Source organism: Bos indicus, chromosome 22, assembly GCF_029378745.1.
Source record: "Bos indicus isolate NIAB-ARS_2022 breed Sahiwal x Tharparkar chromosome 22, NIAB-ARS_B.indTharparkar_mat_pri_1.0, whole genome shotgun sequence".
Classification (NCBI taxonomy): domain Eukaryota; kingdom Metazoa; phylum Chordata; class Mammalia; order Artiodactyla; family Bovidae; genus Bos; species Bos indicus.
The window spans coordinates 55,767,833-55,792,537 of record NC_091781.1 but is presented as its reverse complement, the minus strand read 5'-3'; the positions used below and the strand labels follow the sequence as shown (position 1 = coordinate 55,792,537).

General features: G+C 45.6%; 1 protein-coding gene across 2 annotated transcripts in view; it reads left to right on the top strand.

The window, feature by feature from the left end:
* The window catches only part of TAMM41 (TAM41 mitochondrial translocator assembly and maintenance homolog), a 52,442-nt gene that overhangs the window by 14,896 nt on the left and 12,841 nt on the right, over positions 1–24,705 (top strand). For both annotated transcript variants that reach the window (XM_019985031.2, XM_019985030.2), the window contains exons 4-5: positions 236–386; positions 17,567–17,712. In XM_019985031.2, coding sequence (XP_019840590.1) covers positions 236–386; positions 17,567–17,712 — 297 coding nt within the window. The remainder of the gene's footprint in view (positions 1–235; positions 387–17,566; positions 17,713–24,705) is intronic.

Below are 24,705 nucleotides of genomic sequence, written 5' to 3'. Positions count from 1 at the left end.
GGTTTCCTCATTTAGAAAAATATTTATTTTGTTTTCTTTCCTATGTCATGAGTTCTCTGATTTGGGCTTAAAACAGGAGACTCCAGAATTAGATTAGTAACTATTTCATGTCAACGGGCCTAACACTGCAGTATCTTCAGGGCTGAGGGTTTTGGACAGCTCCAGTGCGTGTAGTAACACCCAGGTTGGGCAGTGCCCCATTTCAGGAAGTCTTCTGAACGTCCTGCTTTTCCAGGTGAAGATCGTGGCGATGAATGAGGATGTGGCCCTCCGCTCGGCCCTGGATCAAAACCTAAAGAGCGCTGTGACCGCGGCTTTCCTCATGCTCCCCGAAAGCTTTTCTGAAGAAGACCTGTTTACAGAGATCGCCGGGCTCTCCTACTCAGGTTAGTAGGTTTCGTGCTGCACTTCCTGCTGAAAAGAGATTCGCTGTTGGAAGATCGAGCAGGCCCGACCCCCCCGCCCCTCGCTGGCAACAGAGGTTCTGGTCCCAGCACCTCTCTGAAGGTCTCTGCAGGAACCTGCCATCTGCCTCCTTGCCCCCAAGGTCTCTTCCTTTTCACATCTCTACATAGGCTAACCCTTCTGTTGTTGTTATCGTCAATTTTTATTTTGAAACACTTTCAGAGTACAGGTAAGTTTCAGTAATCATCCAGAAAGCTATGCCCTTTCCCCAGAAACGACTCACACTTGTTTTATCATTCTCTCTGTATCAGTGATGTTCAGAAGTTGACAGCAGAACCCCCTGGAGGGCCTGTCAGCACAGACAAGACAGTCGATTTGGGAGGTCTGGGGCGGGGTCCCCAAAGTCTGTATTTCTCTCCCGTTCCTGGTGATGCTGATGCTCCTCCAGGGACCCGACTTGGAGAACCACTGCTCCCTCTCTGCACGTAATACGCCGCATGATGCATGTTCTTCTGAACTGTTAGGGAGTCGGGCACACATGTCACATCCCCTTTAGGCCCATTACTTCAGTGTGTGTTTCCTAAGAACAGGGCATCCTCTCGCAGAACCACAGTGCAGGCGCCAAATAGCAACGATGCATCACTTCTATCAAACTGATAAGTTTCACTTCTAATGTTGTCGGTTGTCCCCATAATGTCCTTTCTAATATTTTATCCTCAAGTACATGATCCCGTCAGGGATCGCATAATGTATTTAGATGCCATCTCTTTTATCTTTTAATTTGTAATGTTTCCTCAGCCTTTCTTTGTCTCATATGACACTCACATATTTGCAGTCTGCAGACCAGTGATGTTGGTGCCCTGATAAGCAGTGTTTTCTCCTGTCTAAGCAAACTGGGGAGACATTTGAAGGTCAGGCCAGTATCCTATTTCTTACCAAACTTTCCCTCCAAGGGTGAATTTCCACTTAGGATTCTTGCTGGAAACAGTCTTTACTATGATGGGTGCAAAGTGGTGACTTGGCCACTCCACCTTTCCTCATATTAAGGAAACCTTTCTCCCTTGTTCTCCATTCATCTCTTTATTTATCTGAATATTAACTTCCTTTCCCCTTAAGCCAGCTGTGCTCCTCAAAGTTATCAGGGGGAGGGGGAGGCCAAGAGGACAGAGCCTGGCCCCTCACTGTAGCCTTGGCCCCAGGAGCCCCCCAGCGATCTGTTTAATGTGTTAAGAATTTGTGTATAATTCCATTTTCAGAAAAATAGTCTGTCTTCTAAACCATAGTTTGAAAACCACTATCTTAAATATCCCTCTTTCCCAACTTTTAAGTATGAGTCAGAGAACTCTGTGCTCAAATACTGCAGAGGCAGCTGACTCGTTCTCTGAATCCCTGTAGAGATAAGATTTCATGGAGACGCCGTGCTCACAGAGATGCGAAAGGTCTCGCTCTTCAGTCTTGTTCCCAAAATGTGTGTGTTGTGACCACAGCTGTCATGCAGCACGGGTGAGAAGGCAGGTAAAACAACCTTGGTCTCGGTTGCTTCCAGCATCTCATGGCAGCCTCGCTGCCTGTCAGCAAAGGCCAAGGGGACAGCATGGTGGGGCTGCATCCAGGAGGAACGTGTGGGGAGGGGCCCTCTGTCTGGGTGCCTCCCCGACCCCGCTCACCTGCGAGGAAAGGTGGACCTGAACCTTCGGTCGACTTTGTGGGAGAAGATGCAGAGCCGTCCTCTGCTCTGATCACGTCGTCAGCATCAGCTTAGTGTTAGGTGGACTCTAGGTTGCTGCTGTTGTTCAGTCACTCAGTCGTGTCTGGCTCTTTGTCATCCCATGGACTGCAGCATGCCAGGCTCCTCTGTCCTTTACCATCTCCCAGAATTTGCTCAAACTCATGTCCATCGAGTCGGTGATGCCATCCAACCATCTCATCCTCTGTCATCCCCTTCTCCTCCTGCCCTCAATCTTTCCCAGCATCAGGGTCTTTTCCAATGAGTCGGCTCTTCTCATCAAGTGGCCCAAGTATTGGAGTTTGAGCTTTAGCATCAGTCCTTTGAATGAATATTCAGGACTCATTTCCTTTAGGATTGCCTGGTTTGATTCATTGCAGTCCAAGGGACTCTCAAGAGTCTTCTCCAACACCACAGTTCAAAAGCATCAGTTCTTAAGTGCTCAGCTTTCTTTATGGTCCAGCTCTCACATCCATACACAACTACTGGAAAAACCATAGCTTTGACTATACAGACCTTCGTTCACAAAATGACGTCTCTGCTTTTTAATACGCTGTCGAGGTTCGTCATAGCTTTCCTTCCAAGGAGCAAGCTCTTTTAATTGCATGACTCTAGGATTTCTCTATAAATTTCAAACATTGACTGAAGACATTTATTTACAGACTTTAAGTAAGCATTCAAGCTGCTTTCAATCTTGAGCTGACTTTTGTTCCACCTCCTGAAAGGACCATGTCATACGCTCCTGGTTTCTCCTGTTGTTTAGTAAACACTTGCTGATTCGTAGCAGAATCATCTTCTGCTCCGCTTCTTCTAGAATATTCACTAAGAGCTGCTGTATAGCGATGCTGTTCCATAATCAGTGGGTCCGTAAGTGGGTAGGTGGGTGGATGCGTAGGTAGGCGGCTGAGCACTTACCCTTTACTCCACCACGGATCCTCATGGTGCCGCCTCCGCTCAGCAGACGTGTGTGTCCTGTGTCTCCTGTGCCACACTCTGCGCTAGGCCGGGTGCGAGCTCGCAAGCGAGATGCGATGAATCTCCTCGTGGAGGTCATGTTCTTTTAGGGAGAGACTGACGGCAAAGAAGCAGTAGGCAGTTTCAGACAGCGGTGAGTGCCGTGAGGAGAAGAAAATACTGCAGGTTGAGGGTGAGGCTATTTCTCAGTGGGTGGTTCAGGAAGGGCCTCCGAGGCCGGGGACGGTGTCTACAAGCCTGCCCGGGGCTGTTGGGGAAGAGCTGACCGATGAGTGCGTTGCTCCCCAGAGCCAGGTCTCACACCCTGCTGTGTCTGACCCCAGCCCCACAGCCTCTGGTCGCTCCCATTCCTCATCTCACCTCGTCCTGTTTTCTAGCCGTTACATTTGTTACTGTTTAATCAGCCTTGGTCTTCGAGTTTGGCCAAGTAGCCCATATCACTCATTTCACAAAGGCTGGCTTCTTTTTCCTGCAACACATAGGACATGATGCTTTATAGGTTCTCCCCAGAGAGGGCTGATTCCCACTCTGTGTGATCTCTACCTTGTGGATAAGACCTTTTCTAGAAAGTGTTCTCTAAGTCAGTTGTTTAGATTGGGAATATATTTTCCCATTGAAACATCATAATATATGATGGTTGTTGGTACGCCAGGACACAGTGTAATTAATGGTTAACTAGCCTGTGATATGATGGAACTAGACTGGGATGGTGCGGTTGGGGAAGGATCTAGACCCTGCAGGCAGGTGTCTTCTGTAGATGTGAGACTTGCCCCAGGTGATGTGTTGAAAGACCAGCTTTTTTACCTGCCTTTTGTAGGCTTCTGAGAACCCAGTATCCTTGAATTGATCAGATTCTAATCCCTTCTGGAAACCACCCAAACCTCCCAAGCCCTTGGAATATTCCAGATTTCAAATTACTCACCAACCTCATTTTTACTTACAACTTGGACATCTATTTTGCACCTGTTTTCAGTTGAGAGAGGTGATATGTTGTCCCTAACCTGCGAAGTTCCGTTTCTCCCTGGCGGAGTCTGGGGGACATGGAGAAAACAGTTGTCTCCGTGTCATTGGACAAGTTCCTGCCAGTAATTGTTGGTGGAGGCAAGATCTGTCAGTATTACTAGCAGTAATAATAATAATAATCCCTGTATTCTGTGTAGTATTTGAGGATCACTTTAACTGCCCCAGGGTCAGTATTTATGGCATTATCATTATAAATGGTGGTGAGAAAGGAGTGGGTGGAAGATGGGAGCCTGCAGAATTGGGGAGCAGAAAGCCCTCTAATCCTTCAGTTATTCTTAGAAGTCAGCATTTAAGCAAACAGAAAAGGAAACCGAATGGACTTTTAAAGGGCCACCTTCACGTTCTTGTGAAAGTGCAAACTACTGACTAGTGTTAGGTAATGATCCCTGGTTTAACATTTATCAAGTGAATCAGCGTCCCATACCTTATATAAAGAATTAAGGATGCAATGTCTGCTCTAAGGAGCTTCACATTAGTCAACATATGTGGTCATAGTGAGTCAGTGGCAGACTTCAAAACAGCCCAGGTGGAAAAGGCAGGGGTGTGTAAGTGCATGTCCCATTCAGGGAGGGAGGAGCGGATGGATGTGACGGAGGTCCACGCTGGTGGCCGGAGAAAGGCACATTCTTTGTCATATGTCAGGAATGACTTTCGGTACTTTGATCTAATAACTCATTTCATCCTCACACACAACCCTTTGATAGGGTGCTATATTATTGCCCCATTTAACAGATGAGAAAACCAAGGCCCAGGTCTGTCTCAGGTCAGTTGTCTGGTAGATTAGTAGGTGGTAGCGCTGGAATCTGAGCCCACACCCTTTTTGTAACTTTGTATTTTGTGTTGGTGTATAGCTGATGAACATGCTGCAGTAGTTCCGGGTGAGCAGCAGAGCAGCTCAACCACAGACACATATCCACCCTCCCCCAAACGCCCCTCCATCCAGGCTGTCCCATAACACTGATGGAGTTCCACGTTAGTCTTCATTCTTAACCACTGAAATTCACTGCCTCTCTGGTGTTTTGGAGAAGAGGTTAGACCCGGGTTGGGCAGGGTGTTGAAGACAAAGTGAGCAGATGGGAATTTGATAACTAAGAGCCACAGAAGTTTTCTGGCATTGCAAGTTGGGCCAGGATTTGTGGTTGTGGAAAGATAATTTTGCCAGCAGTGTGCAGGAGGGAGAAAGACTGAGAATGAGAACGTTTTTTCCCTCAGCACATAATCACAAGAGTTTCCTCTGCTGGACGCCCTTCTAAGCTCTGGGGATAAGGCAGGCATGGCCCCGGCCCTCATGGCGCTTTCTCTGCAGTTGAAAAGCCCGACGGCAGACACGTGGCAGCACAGAACAGGGGAGGGGGCAGGCGTCACTTTGGTGCAACCAGAGACGGCCTCTCCCCAGGGGGACCTGAGCACTGGCGTCTGAGCACCCGTGAGGAGAGCCACAGGAGAGCTGACCAGGCAGCGAGGGGCCTGCAGGGAGGACGGTTGGGACCCGGCCGGTGTTGGGTCACCTCCAGAAACCCCCCGCCCCGTGGCACATAGCAGGCCCCTCTGCGTGTGGGTGGATGGACAGGGCGCAGCCAGTCTGGACGGCGATAAGCGCTCAGGCAGGGCCTCAGGACCGCGACAGCCTCACGTGGAAACAGCTGCTCAACTGGGTGTTGCGTTTAGTCACTAAGTCGTGTCCAGCTCTTCTGTGATCCCGTGGACTATAGCCCACCAGGCTCCTCTGTCCATGGGATTTCCCAGGCAAGAATACTGGAGTGGGTTCCATTTGCTTCTCCAGGGGATCTTCCCGACCCAGGGATCGAACCCACATCGCCTGCATTGGCAGGTGGATTCTTTACCACTGAGCCTCAGGAATCCCATTCTGTTTAGTACTTTGCTTTTTCTAATCATTATATTACTTCATGGAAGGCAGCATTAGTACAGAGTTTATAAGCTGGGGCTCTGCAGTCAGACACCTGGGTTCACCTCTTAGCTTTAACCTTAATTAACTTTCTGTCTTTGGACAAGTTTCTTTTCTCCTTGTGACTCAGTTTCTTTCTCTCTAAAGGAGTTTTTATACGGATGAAGCTAAATCATACATGTAAATTAAATTGTTTGTGCCTGGCACATCGTAAATGCTCAGTAAATGTTATCCTGCATTATTCTAGATCCATGTTTGCTTGTATTAACATAGGGCTTCCCTGGTGGCTCAGACGGTAAAGAATCTGCCTGCAGTGTGGGAGACCGAAGTCCATCCCTGGGTTGGGAAGATCCCCTGGAGGAGGAAATGACAATCTACTTCAGTATTCTTGCCTGGAGAACTCCATGGACAGCGGAGGCTGTCAGGCTATAGTCCTTGGCGTCACAAAGGGTCATACACAACTGAGCAACTAACACACACACCACACAGCCACTTGCTGTAGACAGAAAGGCAAGGCTGCAGTCAGACCTGAGCCTGAACACCAGCCTCGTGGAGGTGCTGGAACCTTTCCGAGCCCGTTTTCTCCTTTGTAAAGGGGAAATAACTATTTCATAAGAAGATTTTCCATGAGATAATATGTATAAAACCCCAGCATCACAGCTCACTGATGGTTGGCGCTCAGAAAATGACTCCTGTCATTATTCATCACTGTTACTGTGTATCATCGCTGGCTGCAGAGACTTTCCTCAGGCTGAGACACCCTGATCCACCCAGTGCTTCAGTGACTGGTGGACACTCAGGCTGCCTTCATCTACCATTGTTTTACTAATGACATGACTATGGTTCACTTCGGCCAAATCTGTTTGGTAGGGAAGAGAGCAAAGGGGGACACTAGCTTCCTTGGACACGTTCGCCAAACTGGGATTATGTCGTCTGATATACTAACCACTAAACTGGTACATGTTGGCAAATGATGCGTGTCAGAGTTAGCAGAGGACTTAAGTCAGGTAGAGTCACTTGGCCCTTCACAGTCCTTGAGGAACGAAAAACCCTTCAACCGCTGACATGTGCGAGAGAGAGAATGGGTTTCTTTTTCGGTGCCAAACTGTCTGAACGCAGCCTCAGCTACTTCTAGGAACAAGACAAAGCAGTGAGGAAGTGCCAGCTGAGTGGTTCTTAGAGAAAAAAAAATTAGGAATGAGTGCCAGCCCTCTACAGTGCGAGTGAACATCCCCATTTCTGGATCCTGGTGGAAGCCAGTTAGACTTTTCCTCTGGGGCGAGAGCTCCTACGATTTCTTCCATGACATTCACACCTCTGCCCTCGCCAGCAGTGTCCCTGGGTGACGTGGATGTTGGGAGTGACTCTCGCAGTCATTTGGAAACAGATTTCCGCAGGCTTGGCAAGCCTGAGCGCTTGCTGAAGCCTCGCTCGGAACGCTTCTTTACTCAGTCACTAGCTGGTTCCTGAGCGTGCCGCGCTCCTGAAAGGGTGTCAGTCACCACCCGTGTCTAACGTCTCTGGGTTACTTACTGTGTGTCTGGTAGTGTTCTAAGTGCTTTACATGTACTAACTCATTTAATCCTGGAAATTCATGAGCCTGCTGTACTGCTGCTCCGTATTGTACTGTGTCTGGAGATCCCGAAGCCAGAGCAGGAGGGAGCTCGTGCTGGGCCCTGCAGCTTCTAGTCCAGCGTGCGGGTGAACACAGGCGCTCTGGTCCAGGATCCTCGCTCCTCCCCTTCCATGTCCTGCAGAGCGCCTGTGTGGCACGTGCCCTTCCTGGCTCACACCGGAGACTATGGTAGGGACTGTAGGGCCGCTTGGGGCTCCTCCCCGTTCCTGGCCATCTTCCTGTGCTTGTGTTTCCTTCTTTGCACTTTCTACCTTCTGAGGTACTGTTTATTTGTTGGGTTTCTTGTCTCTGGTCTTTGTTCCACCTCTAGGATGTGGAAGGCAGACGTATGTTCTTGCGTTGTTCACTCTCCTTTAGTGATTATAGTGGCACCTGACAGATACTAGGTGCTCGGTAAATAGTTAGGGGACGGGTGGGTGGATGGATGGCTGTGGTACTGGTTCCTTCCTGAATCAGTATCGTAAACCTGATGCTTCCTGCACCTATTTGTGTTCTCTAAAGTGTGCAAGAGAAAAATTTATATATGATTCAAATGTATAGCACCAACGCATCAACCATTTATTCTTACCTCATTCTCCTCCATGTGTGAGTTAGTGAAGTGATGATATAGTTTCTGCAGCCACGGAGATATTTTTGAGGATGTATTTTGAATGGTGTGTTAGGCTACCTCCTAGAAATGCTGCCTTAGTCACCTTTGTTGAAATAATAATTTTTTCCACATGCAAAAGAATGAAGTTGGACCCCTAACACACCCTACACAAAATTAACTCAAAATAGATCATGGCTGGGTCTTCCCAGGAGTCACTCAGTTCACTTTAGTCGTTCAGTTGTGTCTGACTCTTTGCGACCCATGAATCGCAGCATGCCAGGCCTCCTTGTCCATCACCAACTCCCGAAGTTCACTCAGACTCACGTCCATCGAGTCAGTGATGCCATCCAGCCATCTCGTCTTCTGTTGTCCCCTTCTCCTCCTGCTCCCAGTCTCTCCCAGCATCAGAATCTTTTCCAATGAGTCAACTCTTCGCATGAGGTGGCCAAAGTACTGGAGTTTCAGCTTTAGCATCATTCCTTCCAAAGAAATCCCAGGGCTGATCTCCTTCAGAATGGACTGGTTGGATCTCCTTGCAGTCCAAGGGACTCTCAAGAGTCTTCTCCAACACCACAGTTCAATAGCATCAATTCTTCGGCGCTCAGCTTTCTTCACAGTCCAACTCTCACATCCATACATGACCACAGGAAAAACCATAGCCTTGACTAGATGGACCTTTGTTGGCAAAGTAATGTCTCTGCTTTTCAATATGCTATCTAGATTGGTCATAACTTTTCTTCCAAGGAGTAAGTATCTTTTAATTTCATGGCTGCAGTCACCATCTGCAGTGATTTTGGAGCCCCAAAAAATAAAGTCTGACACTGTTTCCCCATCTATTTCCCATAAAGTGATGGGACCAGGTTCCATGATCTTTGTTTTCTGAGTGTTGGGCTGTAAGCCAACTTTTTCACTCTACACTTTCATCAAGAGGCTTTTTAGTTCCTCTTCACTTTCTGCCATAAGGGTGGTATCATCTGCATATCTGAGGTTATTGATATTTCTCCCGGCAATCTGGATTCCAGCTTGTGCTTCTTCCAGCCCAGTGTTTCTCATGATGTACTCTGCGTATAAGTTAAATAAGCAGGGTGACAATATACAGCCTTGACGTACTCCTTTTCCTATTTGGAACCACTCTGTTGTTCCATGTCCAGTTCTAACTGTTGCTTGGGGCCACCCAAGACAGGCGCGTCATGGTAGAGAGGTCTGACAGAATGTGGTCCACTGGAGAAGGGAATGGCAAACCACTTCAGTATTCTTGCCTTGAGAACCCCATGAACAGTATGAAAAGGCAGAATGATAGGATACTGAAAGAGGAACTCCCCAGGTCAGTAGGTGCCCAACATGCTACTGGAAATCAGTGGAGAAATAACTCCAGAAAGAATGAAGGGATGGAGCCAAAGCAAAAACAATACCCAGTTGTGGATGTGACTGGTGATAGAAGCAGGGTCCGATGCTGTAAAGAGCAATATTGCATAGGAACCTGGAATGTCAGGTCCATGAATCAAGGCAAATTGGAAGTGGTCAAACAGGAGATGGCAAGAGTGAACGTCGACATCCTAGGAATCAGCGAACTAAAATGGACTGGAATGGGTGAATTTAACTCAGATGACCATTATATCTACCACTGTGGGCAGGAATCCCTTAGAAGAAATGGAGCAGCCATCATGGTCAACAAAAGAGTCCAAAATGCAGTACTTAGATGCAATCTCAAAAATGACAGAGTAATCTCTGTTCGTTTCCAAGGCAAACGATTCAATATCACAGTAATCCAAGTCTATGCCCCAACCAGTAATGCTGAAGAAGCTGAAGTTGAACAGTTCTATGAAGACCTACAAGACCTTTTCGAACTGACACCAAAAAAAAAGATGTCCTTTTCATTATAGGGGACTGGAATGCAAAAGTAGGAAGTCAAGAAACACCTGGAGTAACAGGCAAATTTGGCCTTGGAATATGGAATGAAGCAGGGAAAAGACTAATAGTTTTGCCAAGAAAATGCACTGGTCATAGCAAAACCCTCTTCCAACAACACAAGAGAAGACTCTATACATGGACATCACCAGATGGTCAACACCGAAATCAGATTGATTATATTCTTTGCAGCTAAAGATGGAGAAGCTCTATACAGTCAGCAAAAACAAGACCAGGAGCTGACTGTGGCTCAGATCATGAACTCCTTATTGCCAAATTCAGACTTAAATTGAAGAAAGTAGGGAAAACCACTAGACCATTCAGGTATGACCTAAATCAAATCCCTTATGATGTGGAAGTGAGAAATAGATTTAAGGGACTAGATCTGATAGATAGAGTGCCTGATGAACTATGGACGGAGGTTTGTGACATTGTACAGGAGACAGGGATCAAGACCATTCCCATGGAAAAGAAATGCAAAAAAGCAAAATGTCTGTCTGAGGAGGCCTTACAAATAGCTCTGAAAAGAAGAGAAGTGTAAAGCAAAGGAGAAAAGGAATAAGCATCTGAATGCAGAGTTCCAAAGAATAACAAGAAGAGATAAGAAAGCCTTCCTCAGCAATCAATGCAAAGAAATAGAGGAAAACAACAGAATGGGAAAGACTAGAGATCTCTTCAATAAAATTAGAGATACCAAAGGAACATTTCATGCAAAGATGGGCTCAATAAAGGACAGAAATGGTATGGACCTAACAGAAGCAGAAGATATTAAGAAGAGGTGGCAGGAATACAGAACTGTACAAAAAAGATCTTCAAGACCAAGATAATCATGATGGTGTGATCACTCACCTAGAGCCAGACATCCTGGAGTGTGAAGTCAAATGGGCCTTAGAAAGCATCACTACAAACAAAGCTAGTGGAGATGATGGAATTCCAATTGAGCTATTTCAGATCCTGAAAGATGATGCTGTGAAAGTGCTGCATGCAATATGCCAGCAAATTTGGAAAACCCAGCAGTGGCCACAGGACTGGAAAAGGTCAGTTTTCATTCCAGTCCCAAAGAAAGGCAGTGCCAAAGAATGCTCAAACTACCACACAATTGCACTCATCTCACACGCTAGTAAAGTAATGCTCAAAATTCTCCAAGCCAGGCTTCAGCAGTACGTGAACCGTGAACTTCCAGATATTCAAGCTTGTTTTAGAAAAGGCAGAGGAAACAGAGATCAAATTGCCAACATCCGCTGGATCATGAAAAAAGCAAGAGAGTTCCAGAAAAACATATATTTCTGCTTTATTGACTATGCCAAAACCTTTGACTGTGTGGATCACAATAAACTGTGGAGAATTCTAAAAAAGATGGGAATACCAGACCACCTGACCTGCCTCTTGAGAAACCTATATGCAGGTCAGGAAGCAACAGGAGTCACTAGTGGTAAAGAATCCGCCTGCCAGTACAGGAGATGCAAGAAACACAGGTTAGATCCTGGGTTGGGAAAGCCCCCTGGAGCAGGAGATAGCACCACACTCCAGTACTCGTGCCTGGAAGATTTCATGGGCAGAGGAGCCTGACGGACTATAGCCTCTGGGGCTACAAAGAGTCAGACACAACTGAGTGACTGAGCACACACACACAGATCATGGACATAAGAGCTAAAACCATAAGACTTTTAGAAGAGTCAGTTTGAATTATACAGTGTTTTCTTAAATATCTACCGAAAGCAACAAAAGAAGAAGTAGATAAATGGGACTGTATAAAAATTAAAACTTCTATGCTGCAAACAAAACCATCAAGAAAGTGAAAAGACAGCCTATGAAATGAAAAGAAATACTTGCAAATCATTTATCTGATAAGGAACTTGTGTCTGGAATATTTAAAGAATTCTTAGAACACAAAAGACAAGTAACCCAATATAGAAATGGGCAAAGGATTTGTATAGACTATTTTTTGAGAGGAAGTATACAAATAGCAAATAAGCACATGAAAAGGTGCTCAGCAGCATTCTTCATTTCTTTGCAACCCTATGGACTCTTCCATCAATGGAATTCTCCAGGCCAGAATACTGGAGTGGGTAGCCTTTCTCTTCTCCAGGGGATCATCCCAACCCAGGGATCGAATGAACTCAGGTCTCCTGCATTGCAGGTGGATTCTTTACCAGCTGAGCCACAAGGGAAGCCCAAGAATACTGGAGTGGGAGCCCATCCCTTCTCCAGTGGATCTTCCAGACTCAGGAATTGAACTAGGGTCTCCTGCATTGCAGGCAGAATCTTTACCAACTGAGCTACCAGGGAAGCCCACTTTACATACAAATAGCAGATAAGCACATGAAAAGGTGCTCAGCAGCATTAGACCCCAGTTCACACCCAAAGCCTATGATCAAAATACAAATGAGAACAGGTGTTGATGAGGCTGTGAAGAAATTGACCTGCATACATTGCTGAAGGAATGTAAATAACATAGCCACTTTGGAAAAAACAGTTCGGCAGTTCCTCAAAATATTAAAGCAACTATGTGACCTAGCGATTCTACTCCTGGGTATCTACCCAAGACAAATGAAAATATATATCCACACAAAAACTCTTATGCAAATGTTCAGGGCGGGGTTATTCATAAAAAAAAAAAAAAAAAGGCCCGAAATGCCTATCAACTGAGAGATGGATATATAAAATGTACATCCACCCAGTGGAATATTATTTAGCCATAAACAGGAATAAGTACTGATAGGTGCTCCAACATGATGAACTTTAAAAACATCATGCTAATCAAGAGACCGTGTATTGTGCAGTTCCACTCATATAAAGTGTTCAGAATAGGAAAATCTATATATAGAGAAAGTGGATTAGTCTGTGTGGGGCTGAGGGTGGAAGCAGGGAAGAAAAGTGACTGCTGGTGGTACAGGGTTTCTTTTAAGGAGGCTGAAATGGTCTAAAGTTAGATGGTTGCATAACCCTGTAAATACAGTAAAAAAAAAAAAAAAAAAACCCACCATAGAATTATGTGCTTTATATAAGAATTATATGGTATGTGAATTATATCTCAAAAAAAAAGAAAAACCTGTTTAAAATGAATATTATGTTGCACATATCAGCTTCCAGTTTGAGCTCCTATTCCTGACCACTCCCACATCAGGAGTCCTGGGCACTAACCTGCTCTGAAATGCTGTTTTCATGTCACTTGCTGCTTGAGGCAGAGTCTGTATCTTTGTATGCCCTGAGTCCAGCACAGCTCCCGGCACTTAGAAGCCACCCAGATATTTACTGAACGGAGATGACAGGAGTGTGGCAGTTCGTCTAAGAGGGAAAGTTAGCCTGCCAGTGTCGTAGAAACCCAGGGCTTCCTGCACCCTCTGCCCTGCCCCTCCCATATACACATCATGACAGCAGTACTGTCTGCTCACTGTGGACAGAGCATCCTCTGATACCTTAATCACTGAAACCTAAAGGCAGTCTTGTGAGGTTCGTGTGACTGTTGCAGAGAAGGAAGCTGATTGAGAAAGGTTAAGTAACTCACCCCCAGTCTCCCAGGGATATGGCCAGACCTGAGAGCCGGGCCTTTCCGCTCACACCCTTATGTTCCTAATAAGGTTCCTGACTGCTGGGGACATGCTGGAATCATGGAGCAGGCCAGCTCCAAATGGACTACAAGCCTCTGAATTTGTCTTACTTCAGGTCAAGGAGAGATTACCCTTTTGTCTAGCCATCGCATTAGACAGGCTGTTCTCTGGCTTGGGTAGTTAAGAGTTAAACTCCCGTAAAATACAAGTCAGCAGTCAGTTTTTCCTCAATCTCTGTATTTTGTTGTGAGCGTATCTGTGGAGGTAAGAAAAATTGATTCTTAGGATCAGATGCTGGTTCATGCTGTGTCCACAATTTTATTCATTTTGTTCTGAAGCAGCGGGTGATAAGCCCATTTGCTTGCTGTTCCCCATGGCTGAGCTGGTTCTGCTGCACAGCAGTGGGAGAAATCCAATTCAGCAGACATTTATGGATCTGCCTTCATGTGCCAGGCAGCAGGTGAGGAGCCGGGGTCACAGGGACGAATACGCTTTGGTCCCTGTTTGCACAAAGTCCTTAATGTTTCCCAGCTCCTTTCATCGTGGCCGGCAGTTGTTGTTTGGGGAGGGTTTGGATCGTCTGCCTTTAAATTTTGGTAAAATATAGTCCCTCTCTCAGAAAGTTACTGTCTAAAATGTAAGAGCTTTTGTTTGTTAAATGTACAGGAGGTAAGGAGGTGGCATAAATATTTAGATCTCGACAGTGGTGCGCTGATGCTTCAATTCTGAGCCAGCTGTGTGAGACTCAGAGTTAGATGACATTTCATCCCTTCAGGGAGAAGTAGAAAACATTTATAGGCTCTGAATGAAAGCATGAGGGTATATACACAATTCAAAGTCAACCCAGCTGCCTCTCCATTCACATTTGCTGGGACAGCATGTCTGTGCATCTGTGAACTTACTTCAGAGCGCTAGAGGTAGTGAGCCAGCATTACAGAAGTGAGGGAAAGGGGGGAAATTACAGGGGAGAATTACAGAGTGAAGTGAAGTTAGCACCTGAAATGTCACTGCCCTGATCCTGGGACGTGGCCGGGCCTTGGGCAGGTTGTTGCTCCTTGTCCTCGTCCGTGAGACTGAGGATAATCAGCACCTTCCTTGTCAGACTTGGCAGCCTTAAATGAGACAGCAGATGTGGAGCACATGCCATTAAGGAGCCCACAGTAAATGTGTCTCTTATTAGAGTAAACATAACCATTTAAAAATAGTCTTTTGTCTTGTTTTTTTACAAAGTTGTTTCCTTTTGGTACTTTTGTGTCCTGGCTTCTCAGCTGCACATTATTCCATGGTCATTTTCCATCTCTGTGTGTGGTTCCGGTAACTCTTAGTGGGTGAGCCCTGGTCCACGGTTGGTGTGGGCGCACCCTGGTCTACGGTTGGCGCGGGTGCGCCCCAGTCCCCAGTCAGTGTGGGTGGTCCGTGGTCAGTGTGGGTGCGCCCTGGTCTGTGGTCGGTGTGGGCGCACCCCAGTTCGTGGTCGGTGTGGGTGCGGCCTGGTCCATGGTCGGTGTGGGTGGTCCATGGTCGGTGTGGGTGGTCTGTGGTCGGTGTGGGTGGTTTGCGGTTGGTGTGGGTGCACCCCAATCCGTGGTCAGTGTGGGTGCACCCCGATCTGTGGTCGGTGTGGGTGGTCCGTGGTCCCTGGTCATTGTGGGTAGTCCATGGTCTGTGCTTGGTGTGGGTGCACTGTTCCCCTGTTGAGGGACATTTGGTTGCTGCCAGGATTTCAGTGTTGTAAATCGCATATTAAAATGCAGAGACATTACTTCGCCAACAAAGGTCCGTCTAGTCAAGGCTATGGTTTTTCCTGTGGTCATGTATGGATGTGAGAGTTGGACTGTGAAGAAAGCTGAGCACCAAAGAATTGATGCTTTTGAACTGTGGTGTTAGAGAAGACTCTTGAGAGTCCCTTGGACTGCAAGGAGATCCAACCAGTCCATCCTGAAGGAGATCAGTCCTGGGTGTTCATTGGAAGGACTGATGCTGAAGCTGAAACTCCAATACTTTGGCCACCTCATGCGAAGAGTTGACTCATTGGAAAAGACTCTGATGCTGGGAGGGATTGGAGGCAGGAGGAGAAGGGGACGACAGAGGATGAGATGGCTGGGTGGCATCACCAACTCGAAGGACATGAGTGTGAGTGAACTCCGGGAGTTGGTGATGGACAGGGAGGCCTGACATGCTGTGATTTGTGGGGTTGCAAGGAGTTGGACACGGCTGAGTGACTGAACTGAACTGAAATTGTGCTTCAGTGAAGAGCTGTGTGTGTGGAGGGTGTTCACTGGCTTCCTGGGAGACCTCAGACCGGTTCCATCGTCCCCGTGTCCCTGTTCCCTTCCTGCCATGTGGGGAGGCGGCAGTGCCCACCTGAGGGGACGGCCGTGTGGGCAGACGAGGTAGAATGATGACCCAGATCCTCAGCAAGCTTCACCTCCTGGCCTCTGTTTGGGTTTGGGGCTTGGGGCTCGCTCTCCAGAGATGAAGCTTTGTCAGTCACAGCTTCCAGAAGGACTATAGCAGTGTACGAGTCAAGAGCATTACGTGAGAGAACCAGTTTCTCTACCCTCTCACTAGCAGTCATCCTCGTGTGTAATTGTGTAAACAAACAGAAAATGCTGTCGTCTGTGTTTGAGCGGCTCGTTAGGGCAGTGAGAGGACAGGACTCACTCGAGCTCACTGCCCTAACCAGTCCCCACCTCATCTCACAGAGGTCAGGTTCCAGAGGCTGTCCATGAATCTTTTCCAAAGCTTGTCTCCACACGGTCCTTTGAAGCTTAAAAATCCAGTGTATTTTATTCTTCACTGAGGTACATACTTACTGTTGGGTATCTGATAATTTTTCCAACAATTATGGCCTGATGTCGGAGCTGCCCTATGGGCCCAGCAGCATGCCCCTTCACTCACCAGGACTCCCTGTCCCAGGGGAGCCCCCTGTATGGGCAGCATGGACCCTTCTGGGGGGCTGCGCTGGCTTCTGGGCTTGCGCATAGGCAGGGCTGGCTTCTGGGCATGCGCATAGGCGAGGCTGCACCCTGGCCCAGGAGCTGCCTGTGGCTGCTGGCCTGCAGGTGGTCCGGACTTGTCCACGGGTGACTGGCTGTAGGGCCTGCGGTGGTTCTGGCCTGCTGGATAGCAGGCTGGTGCTGACGGGCTGGACGGAGGACACCAAGATGGCCCTGACCAGCAGCGGAATAATCATGGGCGGAATGAGCTCCTCAGGAGGGTGGCCATCAGCACCTCTGTCCCCAGGAGGAGGCCTTGTTGCCTCTTGCTTCTCTAGATCAGCAGTTCACCACTTGCAACTTTTTAAAGTTATATCTGCTTTAAAGTTCATCTTACATGTAATCTGTGTCCTTGTCAAATATAATAAGGTTATTTATATTCACAGAGTACCTCAAAAGCCCTCATACAAATGCAGTAGGCAGGGCCAAGCTGAGTGAGCAGCACCAAGGATGAGATAACACACAACCCCCGTCTCTGATTGGTCACAGGCAGAGTTTTGTTAACAAGATGAAAGTTTATAAATAGAGAAGCTTGTGCATTGGAAAAACAAGTGCATATTAACTGTCAGGGTGACTTCCTTCTGTACTTCGGTATATTTTAACTGGCTAAAGGGCTTTGTTGTTTGAGAGGCTCTATTTTCCCCAAAACAAGGGCCTGCATTCCTGGGCTGCTGTGTTCGTGTCTTGAAGGTGAAAAAGCCAGTGTTTCGAGTGAGAGATCCTGCCAGGCTGACCTGGTGCACTGTCAGCTGGGGGGCTTTGGTTCACAGGTCATTTGGGGGCCTGCAGTCCACAGGGCAGACTCTGAAGTCGCAGTGCGAAACTGGTTTTGTGCTTATTTTAACCAGGTGACTTTCGGATGATGGTTGGAGAGGATAAGGCAAAAGTGTTGAATATCGTGAAGCCCAACATGGCCCACTTCCGGGAGCTGTACGGCAGCATTCTGCAGGAGAGCCCCCAGGTGGTGTATAAGGCCCAGCAGGGCAGCCTGGAGGTGAGCGGTCGGTGGGACATCACGGGTCCGTCCTGAGGCAGGAGCCCGTTTAAGGGGAAAAGTCGAGTGCGCAGTATGACCAGTGTAGTAACTATTCATAGAAAGTGCATTTTGCGTGTAAACGTGTCCTCTGTGTGTTTGAAATAAGGCTAAAAGGTCGCATAAGAAACTAGTGACAGACAGGAGGCTGCCTCTGGAGAAGGGCCAGGGGCTGACATGAGCCGGGTGGGGGCCGGTCTTCACCGTGTGTACCTTTTTGCCATTTGAACTTCTTGCTACATATATTAATTATTAATCAGAAACAAATAGAAGCAAACTCTGAAATTACCTTCTCTTCGCCTCCAAACCCATCTGCCTCCCAGAGGTAGTCTTATTCACAGGTTGGTGTGTTTGCTTCCAGATCTCATTGCATGCGCTTCTGTGTGTATTTGTACATGTATAGACATGTAGGAAGTGGCTTGGTCTTTTTCATTTGGTTTTATTTTACATAAATGTATTCATATATGTTATTCTGAAGCTTGTTTTTCCCCCACTTGTTATACGTATTGTGTCTTGGGACTTTTCTTTTGACATAGCAGACAAAACTTTCTTTCAAGGCAAAAAAATACTAAATTTTTTGAAAATAAAGAAGAGCCCCTCCTTTGAGAAATGTAACTTGGATTTAAGATTTTTTTAACTATAAGATTCATGGTTTTTTTATCTTTAAGATAACACCATTCTACTTTTTTAATGCTCTTTCTTTTCCAACTAATACAAGCAATTAATATCATGTTGAATAACAAATTAATGGTATTTCTAGAACTGAAAGGCAACTTTAAAAACTAGGAATTATTTTGAATGTAACATTGGAGAATACACCATGAATGCCCAGAAAACCCACCACTCAGTTTAACAGATTTTGCCGTGTTTGCTTTAGATTGAGGTTTTTTGTTTTTAATTTTTACTTTTCTCAAAGTGATGCCTGCACACTTTAAAACCCAGGTGATACCCCAAGGTTTTGAACAAAAAACAGCAGTTCCGTGCTGCACAGCTTCCTACTTGTCTGTGCTACTTCCCAGAGCAACTGGTCTCATCTCCTTCACTGATTCTTCTGGTGTTTACTTCCATATTTACAAGTAAAATGATTTGACTGTTATTTCTTGATTTTTAAAAAAGTTTTGTACTTTTTTTGTTATCTTTTCATGGAACGTGAGGTTTTTTTACTCTCATGCACTCCATCCACACACACACACTCTTTCATGCTCTATCTCTTTCTCTCCCTGTCTCTCCCCACCACCACTCACCTATGCTCCATATATAGTTATTACATGGGCTTCCCAGATGGCCCATCTGGGAAAATGAATCCATCCACCTGCAATGCAGTAGACCTGAGTTCGAGCCCTGGATCAGGAAGATCCCCTGGAGGAGGGCATGGCAACCCACTCCAGTAGTCTTCCCTGGAGAATCCCATGGACAGAGGAGCCTAGACAGCTATAGTCCATGGAATTGAAAAGAGTTGGACACAACTGAGGTGACTGAGCATGCATGTATAATAATTATTATATAATTTTAAATTAATAGTCAATATTTACTTTATTAGGACAACTGGCTTTTTTCATTGCTGAGATATACTACTGTGAAATTTAGTTTCCTGTACAACTTTGTTTTTCTTGGAGTTAATCAGTCCATTTGTTCTGACTTTCTTGGTTTTCTCATTGTTGTTGTTCATTTGCTAAGTCATGTCTGACTCTTTGCGACCCCATGGACTGCAGCACTCCAGGCTTCCCTGCCCTTCACTGTTTGAGCTTCCTTGAATTTACTCAGACTCACATGCCTTGAGTCAGTGATGCCATCCAACCATCTCATCCTCTGCCAACCCCCTTCTCCTCCTGCCCTCAGTCTTTCCCAGCATTAGAGTCTATTCCAATGAGCCGGTTCTTCACATCACATGATGAAAGTATTAAAGCTCTAGCTTCAGCATCAGTCCTTCCAATGAATATTCAGGACTGATTTCCTTTAGGATGGACTAGTTTGATCTCCTTGCAGTCCAGGGGACTCTCAAGAGTCTTTGCCAGCACCACAGCTTAAAAGCATCAGTTCTTCGGTGCTCAGCCTACTTTATGGTCAAACTCTCACATCTCTACATGACTACTGAAAAAGCCAGAGCTTTGACTAGACGGACCTTTGTCAGCAAAGTAATGTCTCTGCTTTTTAATATGCTGTCTAGGTTTGTCATAGCTTTTCTTCCAAGGAGCAAGCATCTTTTAATCTCATGGCTGCAGTCACCATCTACAGTGATTTTGGAGCCCAAGAAAATAAAGTCTGTCACTGTTTCCATTGTTTCCCTATTTACCAGAAAGTGATGGGATGGGATGCCATGATCTTAGTGTTTTGAATGTTGAATTTTAACCCAGCTTTTTCACTCTCCTCTTTCACTTTCATCAAGAGGCTCTTTAGTTCCTCTTCACTTTCTGCCATAAGGGTGGTGTCATCTGCATATCTGAGGTTATTGATATTTCTCCCAGAAGTCTTGATTCCAGCTTGTATTTCATCCAGCCCAGCGTTTCTCATGATGTACTCTGCATATAAATTAAATAAGCAGGGTGACAATATACAGCCTTGACATACTCCTTTCCCAATTTTGAACCAATCCGTTGGTCCATGTCTGGTTCTAACTGTTGCTTCTTGACCTGCATACAGATTTCTTAGGAGGCAGGTAAGGTGGTCTGGTATTTCCATCTGTTTAAGAATTTTCTACAGTTTGTTGTGATCCATACAGTCAAAGGCTTTAGTGTAGTCAATGGAGCAGAAGTGGATGTTTTTCTGGAATTCTCTTGCTTTTTCTATGATCCAACAGATGTTGACAATTTGATATCTGGCTCCTCTGCCTTTTCTAAATGCACCTTGAACACCTGGGAGTTCTTGGTTCAGGTACTGTTGAAGCCTCACTTGGAGAATTTTGAGCATTACTTTGCTAGCGTGTGAAATGAGTGCAATTGTGCAGTAGTTTGAGCATTCTTTGGTGTTGCCTTTCTTTGGGATTGGAATGAAAACTGACCTTTTCCAGTCCTGTGGCCACTTCTGAGTTTTCCAAATTTGCTGGCATATCGAGTGTAGCACTTTACCAGCATCACCTTTTAGGATTTGAAATAGCTCAGCTGGAATTCCATCACCTCCACTAGCTTTGTTTGTTATAATGCGTCCTAAGGCCCACTTGACTTCACATCCAGGAGGTCTGGCTCTAGGTGAGTGACCACACCATGGTCTGGGTTATCTGGGTCATTAAAACCTTTCTTGTACAGTTCTTCCATGTGTTCTTGCCACCTCTTCTTTTTTTTTTTCTTGCCACCTCTTCTTAGTCTCTCTGCTTCTAGTTCCTTACCATTTCTGTCCTTTATTGTGCCCATCTTTGGATGAAATGTTCCCTTGGTATCTCTAATTTTCTTGAAGAGATATCTAGTCTTTCCCATTCTGTTGTTCTCCTCTATTTCTTTGCATTGATCACTGAGGAAGGCTTTCTTACCTCTCCTTGCTATTCTTTGGAACTATGCATTCAGATGGGTATATCTTTCCCTTTATCTTTTGCCTTTCGCTTCTTTTCTTTTCTCAGCTATTTGTAAGCCCTCCTCAGACAACCATTTTGCTTTGTTGCAGTTATTTTTCTTGGGGATGGTTTTGGTCACCACCTCCTGTACAGTGTTACAGACCTCTGTCCATAGTTCTTCAGGCACTCTGTCTATCAGATCTAGTCCCTTAAATCTATTTCTTACTTCTACTGTATAATCATAAAAGATGATTTAGGTCATACCTGAATGGCCTAGTGATTTTCCCTACTTTCTTCAATTTAAGTCTGAATTTTGCAACAAGGAGCTGATGATGTGAGCCATAGTCAGCTCCAGATCTTGGTTTTGCTGACTGTATAGAGCTTCTTCATCTTTGGCTACAAAGGATATAATCCATCTGACTTCGGTATTGACGGTCTGGTGATGTCCATGTATAGAGTCGTCGTCTTATTTTGTTGGAAGAGGATGTTTGCCATGACCAGTGTGTTCTCTTGACAAAACTCTTTTAGCCTTTGCCCTGCTTCATTTTGTACTCCAGGGCCAAACTTGCCTGTTACTCCAGCTATCTCCTGCCTTTCTACTTTTGGATTCCAGTCCCCTATGATGGAAAAGACATCTTCTTTTGATGTTGGTTCTAGAAGGTCTTGTATTTTGTACATACCTGTAACTAATTCACCCTCAAACTCTCCTACAGATCTATGAAACATCTTACATTGTAGACAAACACATCAGGTGTTTTCTCTGTTTCTTGCTTTTCCTGGGGACATTCTTCCTGGAGTCCTGAGTCCCCCGTTCCTTTCATGACTGGGTGCTTTCTAGACACGCTGCACAGCTCTTCTCTGGAGCTTTGTTTCATTATCACCTGAGAATTTTTTCCCCTCTCCTTTTGCTAATTTTTGGTTTTCTTGAACTTTTCCTTTTTCACAGTTTATACTTTTAAGTACTAAAATGTGTACTTGTGAAAGAGGTAAATTTTTTGAGATCCTATACATCTGGAAATTCTACCCTTAAACTGATGGATGAGTTTAGGTTAGACATCAGATTCTAGGCTGGAAGTAATTTTCCCTCAGCAGTTTTTAAGTCATGGCTTTATTTCTTCTAGTTTCTTCTGTTGCACTAGAAAGTCCAACAGGGGCTTCCCTGGTGGTCCCCTGGTTAAAAGTCCACCTTGCAATGCAGAGATTTGACCTACATGGATTTGACCCCTGGTTGGGGAACTAGGGTCCCACATGCTCTGGGGCGCAGCCAACATATTAAAAAAAAAAAGAAAGGTCCAACAGTATTCAGATTCCCTATCCTTTGGATGTGATCTTTTATCTCTCTGATACTATTTAGTGTTTTTTCCTTTTTTTCCAGTATTCTTAAATTTCATGATGATTTGCCTTTGCCTTGTGTATGCTTTTTCATCATTGTTGCTATCATTGTGTTTTGCTCGGCCACACCACACATCTTGCGGGATCTTGGTTCCCTGACCAGGGATGGAACCTGTGCCCCCTGCAGTGGAAGTGCACTCACCACTGAGCCTTCAGGAAATTCCCATGGTTTTTTCATATTATTCTGGCACTTTGTGACTCTGTTCTGGAAATGCACGATGCTCAATTCTAGGAAATGATTTTTTCATTTCTGTAATGAAATTCTCTTCTACCATTCCTTCATATCCATTGTCTTCATTTTTTTTTCTAGAATTCCTATTAGTTGTTGGACCTCCTTGTCTGGTTTTTTTCCCCCTCATTCCTGTTTCTTTATTTTTTTTTGTTCTGCTTTCCAGAATAATTTTTTGAATTGATCTTCCAGCAGATCTGTTGAATTTTTATTTTCCTCTGAATGTTCTTTTTTCATATATATATATATCGCATTCTGTTCTTGTTGTATGTCTGCCTTATTTTTCCTCGAAACCTGAAGAGGCCTGTCAGCGCACTTCTTCCTTAGTGATGAGAGGTAGAGATTTCCTCAGTTGTTTTTACTTTGGCGAGGATGTCCCAGCATACTCCAGATCTCTTGACCCCTGAAGACTTCCCTGCTGCGTTGGGCTCCTCAGACTTCATGGAGTTCCTCTTTTACCCTTTGGAGTGCATACAGCTACCAAGGCCGCCACTGTCCTTGCCCCTTACTACTCACCAGGTGACAGCAGCAACGTGTCCTTGATGTAGTGGACCAACATGAGATGACACAAAATAATTAGCTCGCTGCATTGTGAGGGTCGGCAAGTTTGAAATTTGCAGGTCAAGCCGGAGACCCAGGGACGAGTCTGCTGTTCTCTTGAGTCCAAGGGCAGTCTGGAGGCAGACCTTCTGCCTCAGGAAAGTTTAGTCTTTCTTCACAAGGTCTTCAACTGACAGGATGAGGTCTGTCCACATTAAAGGGGGTCTTCTGCTATTCAGTGTCTGCTGGCTTTGGTGTGAATTGCATCTAAAAAGATGCCTTTACAGTAACATCTGAACTAAAGTTTGACCGAGCAACTGGGCCGTGTAGCCCAGCCAGGTTGACATATACAGTGAAACATTGCACCCTGTATCCTTTAGGTCTACGTGTGACATCAGTCTTTGCCATTTCTCCTGGGATGTGGTTTTCTTTTTTCATTGCTCTTTTGACCAGAGGGTGAGAATGGCAGCTTCAGAGACTTCCACCTGGCCTTCTCCATCGGGACAGCTCCAACGCGCCATCTGAAGAGTATGCTTTCTAGGACTACTCTTGGTACCAGTTGTGTAGGATCAGGTTTGGGGAGTTTTGAAATGAAGACATCATCTGATTGATCGTGTGCTGGCACCGTGGAACTTGATGGCTCTTCTGAGCTATCCCCACTTGGAGGAAGGAGGCCAGGCCTTCAAACCCCTGCATTTTCCAGTCTTTGGAAAGAGGCAGCTCCCTTGGCTGTAGCCAGTTCTAGGAGGGACTCTGAGAGAAGGAGTCAGCCAACGTTCCCAGCAGGTAGCGGAGTGAGTACCTTGGCCTTGAAGCAGGATCTGATTGGTACAGCACAGCAGCTGCTGCCATATGACTGTATCTGCTTTTTAAAAACATCAGCCTTATTGAGATACAATTTACATAGCATAAAACTTGGTGGTTTTTAGTCTCTTCACAGAGGTGTGCAACCATCACCACTATCTAATTGTAGAATATTTTCATCACTCCGAAGAGAAACTCCATTGCCGTTAGCAGTCCCTAGCTTCCCCTCCCCCAGGCAGCCACTAAGCTACTCTCTGCTCCATGGATTTGCTTGTTCCAGATACTTTTGTAGATGGAGTCGTACAACAGGTGGTCTTTTCCATATCTGCTGTTCAAATGCAATGTGACTCATAATTTAACTGCTTTCACATTCGTGTTTTAATGAGAACTAACGAGTAGGGATGATTAGAATTTTGCAACTTCTTTGAACATGTCACCTAATTATTTTGTTTTTAAACACATACTTTGAAGCAGAAACTCCAGTGCATTTGTTTCCTCCAGAGAA